This window comes from Acanthisitta chloris, unplaced genomic scaffold (genome assembly GCF_000695815.1).
Source record: "Acanthisitta chloris isolate BGI_N310 unplaced genomic scaffold, ASM69581v1 scaffold3948, whole genome shotgun sequence".
Lineage (NCBI taxonomy): Eukaryota > Metazoa > Chordata > Aves > Passeriformes > Acanthisittidae > Acanthisitta > Acanthisitta chloris.
The window spans coordinates 3,600-13,626 of record NW_008685193.1 but is presented as its reverse complement, the minus strand read 5'-3'; the positions used below and the strand labels follow the sequence as shown (position 1 = coordinate 13,626).

Genomic DNA, 10,027 nt, shown 5'->3' with positions numbered 1-10,027 from the left:
ACCTTCCCCCAGCCCAGGCTGACCATGTTGTGTTGCTGTTGGTGCCACATATAAGAGTGTCCCAAAGCAGCCCCAAACAAACAATTCAAGTCACTCTGTGGTGCAGAAGAAGCCAAACCAACGCCATAAATAATAAATAACTTTATTAGAGAATTGCAGTTTCAGATGCTTCTACACAGAACTTGTTGTGCATTACAGCCCAGAACATTCTCTGCAGAACCAAGTGATGAATATTTGCCTCTTCCTAATTCCAAAACCCAAAGGATGTGCTTCTTTTATTATTCAGTGTCTGGATCGTGGGGTTTCTCTCAGCCAAAAATCCACGTTGTCAGGTGAATTCCTTTCAAATTCCTTTCAAGTTCCAACATGGGAAACTTTGCTGCTGTTAATTCCTGGGAAGACTGAGTGACATACTTGGAAAATGCCTCCAACGGCCTCAGACTGTCCATTAACTGAATTGCAAAATCAGTGTTGTTGTCTTCAGTGTATGGAAAATCAGGGCCTGGATTGTGTTTCCCAAGGGGTGTCTAAGCATCCTTTAGGTTTTGGAGGATATCCTGGGACATCACAGCTTGATCCTGTCCTTCTGCCCCTGACCCCTCACTTACCTCCTCCTCAGCATCACTTACTGTCACTAACATTGCTCACATGAACTTATTGCCACTAGTATCTGCTCTAAAGCAGGAAGAGATCACTGCACTGAACAAGCAAATTATTGCCTTTCCCTCCAAAAAATCAATCAAAAGTGCTGTAAATTATTTTTGCACATTATTAAACACATGATTTAATGAAAATTAAATAATCTGGGAAAACTGCAGGAAGATTAAACATGACTTAAAGGCTTTTTGGCCAAATATTACTCTTAACTTACTAACCTACTTTATCATCATAACAGCTACTTAAGGCTGCACTGTAATGTAGCCTTGGATTTATGTGATGCTGTAAAGGTTATTTACAGAAATTCATACAGGGATAATTCTGTGTGACAAAACAGCACATGGACTTAACACCTGGAATACAAGGACTCTCCTGTTAGGCTTTTCCAGAACATCAGACTCAAACAACATCATCAAGGGAAATCAAATGTGGATTTAGGATCACTCTACAAAACACAAAAAACACAAACATCTCAGCTGGGGGAAATGCAGCTCTGCTGCCTTAAAACAAAACAACTGGTAAAATTGTTCCAGTTAAACTCATTTATCCCACATTTTCCCCATTAATAACTAATAGTTGCAACTGATTCCTTGAGGACACACTGAGATTCCTACAGGATAATCAAAAGCTACTACAGACAATCCTCAAGAGGGAAAAAATGATAAGCCAACTTCAAAATAAACAGGCAAAGGATCAGAAGGACAAAATGGACAGTTCAGGCACAGAAAATTAGCTTACGAACACAAAACCACTGATAAACCCAAACTTGTTTAGAGTTCTTATCATTTAAGTATTTCCTCTCACTTTTCTCCACATCAAAGGTGAATCTGAGGATTCTATAGCAATTTAGAGTATGATTTTCAAGCTATGGAGTATTCAAATCGTATTAATTGCTCTGGCACCTAAAAATCACTAATTATTTCAGCCACACACAATAAAGAGAATTTCCTCTCTGTACAAGATAGAGCATAGGAGAAAGCAGCTTCACTCCCAGGCGTAGTGAGGGCTGAGCCTGGTGCAATTGGAGCAGGAAAACTCTGCAATTCCAAGCTTTTTTTGGAGCAGAATTAGTGCTAACCCATTAAAGTGCTTTTAGGCAGAAAGTTGTTGGGTTTGTAATTCCCAGAAACAAGGGGATTTAGCATAGGAGCTGAAGGTTGGAGACCTTTCAGCTGTCAGGAGGAAAAAGGCACAACACAGAACAGAGCTTGGTCATCTCTCCAGGTGTATTTGTATGGACATTAGCACTGCAGCACCACTAGCTGCTCCAGGGAAACTCCATTCCAAGGGGGAAAGGAGGTCAGTTATTTCCTGCTGCTTTTGGTGGGGACATGTGTTCCTTTCACACCGAGGTTCTCCAAGGAATCTCTGGGACCAGTGATGGCACGAGGCTTCTCCCTGGAACAGACAACAACCATCAGCAGGAGAAAGAAGGGCTCAAACATGCCAGGACTGGCTGTCCATGAACATTGCTCCAGGTATTCTTTCTCTGCTGGAATTTCCTTATTCAAGGAAATTACTTTTACCTTCTTGCTCCATCTTCCTTGGGCATGTGGTGGATACTTTTGTGTTTTGGAGCTTCTAAAGCGCTTCTGGCTCTGGATGGTCTGAACTTCATCACTTCTTTCTGCCACTCCTCATCAAAGGTCTGAGCATCACCTGGAAAATAGAGTTGACTTGTTATCGGCAATAAAATAGGAGAAAACATATTGTGGATAGGATATTAGGGAGTTTGAGTAGTGGTATTAGATTTGTGGTTCATGATTCTCCACAATGTTTTGGGGGAATCTGTAAAAAGAGAACTTGGAAACTTTTAGCCTGTCTGAAAAGTCTCTTTTAAGATGACTCAAGTTGGAGCTTCAAGATTAAACTGTGAAATAGTGTAAAAAACTGCCTAAAAAGACAGTCTATTTAGACATAAAGACATACTTTCATCCAGGTTGATGAATTCTTGGTTCATTTCTTCATCACCAGTCTTGGTGTTCTTGGATTTCTGAATGACATGAGCTCTGTCATGAAGGTGGTGACCGATGGCCATTTTCTCCAGGCCACTTTCAGAGTCCTTCAGTGCTTTCTTTGTCTCCTTAACCTGCACAAAAAAAACAGGGAAATAAGTGTCCTTCCAATCAAAAAAGAAGTTAAAATAGATCATAGGGTCACAGAGTGGTTTGGGTTGGAAGGACCTTAAAGGCCATCCAGTTTCATCATGGACAGGGACACCTTCCACTAGCCCAGGTTGCTCCAAGCCCCATCCAGCCTGGCCTGGAACACTCCCAGGGATGAGCAGCCACAGCTTCTCTGGGCAACCTGTGCTACTGCCTCAGCACCCTCACAGCCAGGAATTCCTTCCCAATAGCCCATCTAACCCTCTGGCAGTGTGATCCCATTCCCCTTGTCCTGTCCCCTGAGGCCCTTGTGAAGAGTTATTTTCTTCCACAAATATTTTATGTATTTCCTTTAAAAAAATCAGGTTTCACAGGCTTTTCCCACTATCCCATTTCCTGTGTTGGCTGAAAATACACCAACAAAACACAAATCCAATCTCTTTTCTCTTTACTAACAGACAAGAAGATTGAATACCTAAAGCTTAACTGGTTATTAAATACTGTGGGGAAAATAATCCTAACTATACTACACCAGAATTCCCAGTGTGAAGGGACAACTAACTATTAGGTTGTGGTGTTGACTGGCTTGAAACTCAAGCAACCACTTAGCACTGTGTTCATGGGGTATTATTAGCATCCTCCTGATAACTGAGTGTCTGCCTGAGCTTGAGCACAGCCCCAGCCAGCCACAGCCTTTAGGGCTCACTTCTAGTCTTTCATGACCTCTGCTGCAAGGTTTAAATTCAAATTCAAACTTCTCAGCAGAATGAGACACAACAGCTGTGAGGAAGCTGCTGAAAGAGCAGCTCCAGCTGAGGGTTATGAGGTGCCTGAACAAAGGGAGGGTTTGAAGGCATGTTGGGCATTAATAGGCTCTTTCTTGGGGGTTGAAAGGGCAAGAAAGGGATTAATATAGCAAATGGAATGGTGTTACAGATTGTCTTAAAGATCAGCTGTTCTGGCACTCTGTTTCCAGTCTGGGATAGGTGTATCATTTACTTAGGTGTATACTTAGAGTGTATAAATGACAAGGAGGAAAACAGCACTTGAAGAAGCCTTTAATATAGTAAATATAGAGCAGTGACAAATATTTGCCTGAATTTTTCAATTTTCCTTGTAGCTCTGCTCCCAGGGAACAAGGGACAGGATTGGAGAGGGAATGGCCTCAAGCTGTGCCAGGGCAAGTTCAGGTTGGACAACAGGAGGAATTCCTTCATGGAAAAGGTTGTCAAACATTGAAATGTGCTGTCCAGGGAGGTGGTGGAGTCACTCTCGTTGGAGTTCAAGGAACAACTAGACATAGCACTTAGTGCTTTAGGCCAGTTGCCAAGACAGCGATGGGTCACAGGTTGGACTCAATCTTGGAGGTATTTCCCAACCTAAATGACTCTGTGATTCTGTAAATTAGAGACTAACTGTCTCCAGGAAAAAGAACCTGAAGGAAACTGGTTTGGTAGAGCTGAGCCTCATTGTGATCCCTGCACAGCACCCTTGGGCTGGCTCTCAGCACTACTTACCCCTCCCGGGGCCGTGCGGGTCTGGGTTGAGGCCTGGAAAACCTTTGGAGGTTCATCCCCTACTTTGGAGTACGTCATCACAGAGGAGGAGCTGAATGTGTGAGCATCTGGGTGGAAGGACAGGTCATCCTGCAGGAAAAGGCAGACATTAACATAGGTTAAAAGGTGTGGATTATAGTTTTGTCTGACATTCTGAGGCTGTTTTATTATGGACACAAATATCCCTCTGACAAATTAACCCTCCTGGTACCACAGATATGGGCAGTTGGGCAACACTAGCAGTTTTAGCTTCAAAGACTGAAGAAAAACAATAACCACAATATATTCTGGGCAAAAACCCCATAAATTTTCACTGTTTCCATGAGGTTAGTAACATTTTCCTTAGCATTATTTCCAGAGCAATACTGCAAATAACTATCACTTTCCAATACAATTAATTTAAGAACAATTTAACAAAGAACTCACAAATTTCCTCTGCATTTCCAGCATGCTGTTCCTCATGGTTGACATCATCCTGTCCATTGCAGAAAATGGATCCCCAAAATCTGCATCCTGTGGGAAACATCACAATGAGAACACAATTTCTGACCCTTCCAGTTCTGGAGCTGTTTTTCACATGCATTTTTAGTGCAAGTCAGACAAATCACAAAAAGGGTTTTCAGCCTGCAGTTCACACACACAAACAAGCCACAATGCAGCTTTTCCAAGGAAAACTGAGGAGCTTGGTTAGTTGAAGATACTGGAAAACTGGAAGTGAAAGATGACACTCAAATTGGCTATAATACAAGTTTATTTTACACAAATTATTTTTACCTATCCTCTAACCTCACCAGCTTCTGCTCCAAAATGTACTGTATGACCCTTCATGCCTTAAAGAAATTAATTTTAAAGCTGAAAAATGAAATCAGCAGTTTAAGCCCGAAACTAAGTAACATTCAGGTAGAGAAAATCTTCCTTAAGTTTCTTGAGCAGCAAGAAATTGAAACCATAAGGGTTATCAAAACCTCTGAGCAGTAATTATACACAATTCAGGGCATCAAAGCACGACAAAGGGCAAGAACTCCCCCAAAATCACCTTCTACAGGTAGAAATGTGGATGTGGAATGCTGCCATTACACAGGAATCAGCTGTTGCTATGGAATTACATGTCATGAGGGGAGGAAAACCACAACCTGTGCAGCTAATAGCAAAAAAATGCCAATTTGTGGCTCTGGAAGAGATAATTAACCAAGCAGTACTTGGGTTTATGTGCTCTGCAAGTGAGAGCCACTCTGAGCTACTGCAGTGCTATCTGAGGGCTCTGAAGGCTTCCAAAGGGAGCAAAAAGCTTCATGAGGATCATCATAAATTTGGTTTTCCCCTCTTCCAGACAGTTCAGCAGCTGAAGACCACTCCAAGCCCAGCCCCAGGGGGAATCCTGCCTCCAGAAGCTCTCTTAGTGCTATGGTCAAACACACACACTCTAAGCCTCTGTCCACCCACAGGCAACGCTCAAGGTTTGAAGTCTCTCCAGGGATTACCCCATCCAGATCCAGAGATTTAGTAAAGGGAAGGATAATTTTCCTAGCTGATATCATTGCAAACAGCACCAGAAGCAGGTTGTAGTCACACTGAGCCTGGCTCTGCCCATGCTTTGGCTATGCACACAGCATACACCGACTAGCAGAGTCACAAGGATAGTTACTCCCGGGATACTAACCCGTCTCCCAAAGCCTGCAAAGGGCATGAGGGAGTAGCTTGTTCCCTAGAAGAAAAAGGAGCAAGACCTTTAATTATTACACCTGTTAGCAGGCACAGCACAGGTAACTCTTACACACAGCAGGTGGTATTAAATATTTCCAGGTAAAGAAATGACTCAGGAGGACTCTGGTAATTAATAACAGGAAGTAGTGTCTGGGTGTATAGAAATAATCATATTAATGCTAATATTAGACAGTGATAGCTGCCACTACATTTAATATTACTAGGTATGTACTAACAGCAGTTCAAGCTAGAGGTTGAGAAACATTTCTCTACCAGAGCAACCTCTGTACTGAAAGGATTTAGGACCTGGCACAGTGCTTCAGGCATCTCCTGCTTCTCTGAAAAGGTTTCATCCCAGCCCTGCAACACAACTGAAAGCTGATCAAAAAAATCAACAAATCAAGTCCCTTTAACGTGTATTTATGTAATAATGACACTTGAGAAGGTTGGATGCAATTATGGAGCTTAAAAAAATGCAGTGATGTAGCTAAGCTGTTCCCAAATCCCTATGTGTTACAGGAGTGCAGTGTAAATATTAAGATATTTCTTTAAAATATCCCTAGATCCTTTGTGATAAACAAAATCAAGTGTAACTTGTAAGCAGCTTCCAAGGAGTTGTAGGTAAATCTCTGCCCCTGCACAAAGCCAAATGCCATGAGCAGGTTCTGTCTCTCTGCAGCTGTATAAATAGATGCAGCTATAAAGACAGGGATATAAACCCAGGGATATTGAGTATCCCTGTGGGACAGGGCACTGAGTGCTGGGAATCACATGGGTGTTTCCAGGAAACTCAGACTGGAGGGTTAGATAAAGGCCTGGTTACAGGCTGAGTGGTTAGGCAGAAGGAGCAAACACGTCATGGTAACTTGGAAGTACAAAAGGAATTATCCAGTTCTGGAATACCTTTATGAACCGTTCAGGTTACATATCTGAGGTACTAACAGAAGAGAGTATCTATTTCTTCCTATTTCAAGTACAAAAGGAGATCCTCACAAGTAACAAAGTTTAGCCATAAAAAATATATATAAACTCTTTGTTTAATACATAGAAAAGGCAGATAAGTATTTGCCCAACAGAGAGAACAATCAGATACAACATTTGGTTTAGATACCAATCCTCCTCCTTTCTTAACAACTGACACTGCAAACCTGCTGGAGAAAGGAGAAGCAGTTTCAAATTGCAATGCTATAGTGACACGTGGAGTTGTTGCCACAACTTTTGTTCCTTTTAAAGCAGTTTTGGGCCTGCTACAGTTTAATTAAATAACACTAGCACTCAGTGTGGGTAATTTCAATGAAGTGTATTTTACATGGCAGCAAAGATCCATTTTTCCTACATAAATATCTAATTGTAAGTGTTTAAGTTATTTGTGGAGCAGTAAAAGCAGTTTGAGACTCCTGCAAGTAATCAGTCCTGAGTTTTCTGTGCCATCTGACACCTCTTCAGTGGAACATGAGGAACACAAAAGATCCTGGAGAGATTCCAGCAGGTGTGGAAATCTTTTGTGCTTCCCAGCCTAACAGAGAGCTCTTGTGCCTTCAACTTCTTGCTGCAAACACAGAAAGGTTTACTGGGCCTCACATTCACCCCTCACTGCCACAACAGGGACACAACCCCCTAAGCTTTAAAGGTAAGGTCTGACATGTTCTTTTTCTGAAGGCAGAAGTCAGATTTGGTTTAAGGCACCCACTGAACCAAAGGCTAAGAATGAGGAGAGGGAAGCTCATGCCCTAATTAGCTGCAGCAGCAGCAGCTATATTTGACACTGGCAGTGTGTGAGCAGGGAGGAAGGAATCTGACAGCTCCCCTTTTGACTTGCAGGTGACAGTCCGGGTTTCAGCTCTGCTTATTAAGCTCTATCTAGGTTTGGCCAAGCACCCCCAGACCTGGCCTAGTGCCACTAGCTCTTGTCATCTGCCTTTGTCTTCCAACGGTCCTTTCAAAATCCAATGGGATTCATTAATGCAGGAGATAGGCAGCTGCTAAGTATTTAGCCTGGTGAAGGGAAAGGAACAGCATTCCAACGTGTATCCTCTCTAAAAACAGCAATTAGATAATGTTTAGCTCCAGGAGCATAAGATAGAGCTGCCCTGCATGCCCAGGGAGCTGAAAAATATACTGTGTGTAAAACAACTTCTCAGTTTCACTGGGGAACACACAGAAATGCTGGATTTCATATCAATTTCTGTGATCTTTAATTCTTACAGTCTTATATCTAGAGAGAGTTGAGGCTGGAGAAGAGAAGGTTGTGTGGAGACCTCAGAGCAACCTGCCAGGAGCTGAAGGGGCTCCAGGGAAGCTGCAGAGGGACTCTTGGTTATGAACTCCAGGGGCAGGACAAGGAGCAATGGGGATACATTGACAGAGGGAAATTTGGGCTAGATATGAGGAAGTTTTCCTGTCAGGGTGGTGAGACACTAGCACAGGTTGCCCAGGGAGGCTGTGGCTGCCCCAACCCTGGCAGTGTTCAAAGCCAGGTTGGCTAAAGCCTTGAGCAGCCTGCTCTGGTGTGAGGTGTCCCTGCCCAGGGCAGGGGGTTGGGACAGGATGATCTCTAAGCTCCATTCCAACCCCTTAACACAAATATTTATTAACCCAAACATTTGATAAATGCGTAGTTTGTTCAGTAAAAATAGATTAATCAAGGTTGAAGGAGACCTCTAAGATCATCAAGTCCATCCATTAACCTGGCACTGCTGGAACCCCTAAACCATATCCTCCAGCACCAGATCCAGACACCTCTTAAACACCATCAGGGCTGGTGATTCCACCACCTCCATGGGCAATGTTCCAGTACGTGACCAAATGTTGTGTATTCTATGTTCAGTCACACAGACGTGTACTTAGCCCTACCAGAAGCAGGTCAGAGGTCAGGCACAACCTGTAAGGAACCCAGAGAGGAATGATTCCATTTTACTCAGCAATGAAACAGTCCAACTGAGGTTCCCCTGGCTGAGCTAGGCTTGTGCTTCCCCATAAACTCCCTGTGGCACCCTTGGAGGCTGAGGAACACTCACCCTGCGCTGCCCCCTCGGGACCAGCCGTGTGTCCTGGTGAGTTCCCTCTGCTCCATCTGTGAGGCTCAGCCATGGGTCTCTTCCAAAGGGCTCCGAGAAGCCCCTCAGCATCTGCCTCATATGCTCATGGTGGGCAGCAAAAGGATCCCTGAGAACACAGGCGGCACACAGAACATCAGTGGCTTCATTCCAAGCTACATCAAAGGGCTCTGAAATCTTTAAAGCTCCAATTTTCAATCATTTCATGTGGTTCTTCACCAGGACCCAATTGGGCAATCTCCTACTCCTAATGAACTCTCACCTTCGCTTTCTCCCCACCTCCCAGGTTGGGTGTTTTGATCCTTCTCCTGCTCTCCTACACTCTCAGGTGTCTGTAGGGCTTTTCCTCTTTCCTCATCTTTCCCAGAAACATCCCATCCCTTGCAGCCATCTCTCTCTCCAGCCTATGTTTACTATATGCCACCAACTACAAAACTGACCTATGTTTTATTTATCAGCATTGCTACCTCCAACACCTGATATTAAAACAGTTTATTTTTCATTTTCCCTCTCCCTTTCCCCCTTTCATTTCCCAAAGCTCAGCACAGTCCTACTCACTGAACTCCTGTCCCACTGGGCTCCCCCCACACACAAAGATTTTGCTGCCATCCTACTTTTCCTCCTCCTTGTCCCACACACACAAAAATCCTCTAAACCAGACCAGCTTCCTCTCCTTTGGTCACCCACTGCTGCATCTTTGCCTTCTGTCTCCCCAAATCGTGCTCTCATATCCCTTTTCTCTGCTTAGGAAGAAGATTCTCACTGGCTTTTTTTTTTTCCCTGATAGTTTTTCTCCTTCTTTCCTCTTTTTAAACACTCGTCCTCAATTCCCAAAAGCCTACTAATCCCAAAGTTTGGCTTGCAGGGAAAACAACTTCCTTAATTCTTTGAATTCTCTACTTTGGACAAGAACTAAACATTCCTAATGGAGGCCCAAAGAGGAGCAAAC

General features: G+C 43.4%; 1 protein-coding gene across 1 annotated transcript; it reads right to left on the bottom strand.

Annotated features, from left to right (window-relative positions):
- Positions 1-1,961: 1,961 nt before the first annotated feature.
- MLF1 (myeloid leukemia factor 1) lies at positions 1,962-9,180 on the bottom strand. The gene is made up of 7 exons (XM_009079634.1): positions 9,040-9,180; positions 5,979-6,023; positions 4,745-4,831; positions 4,280-4,408; positions 2,587-2,746; positions 2,184-2,316; positions 1,962-2,055 (listed from the first exon to the last, which is right to left on the bottom strand). The coding sequence occupies exons 1-7, from the start codon at positions 9,157-9,159 to the stop codon at positions 1,962-1,964; spliced, it is 768 nt and encodes a 255-aa protein (XP_009077882.1). The 5' UTR covers positions 9,160-9,180.
- Between the last annotated feature and the right edge of the window lie 847 nt (positions 9,181-10,027).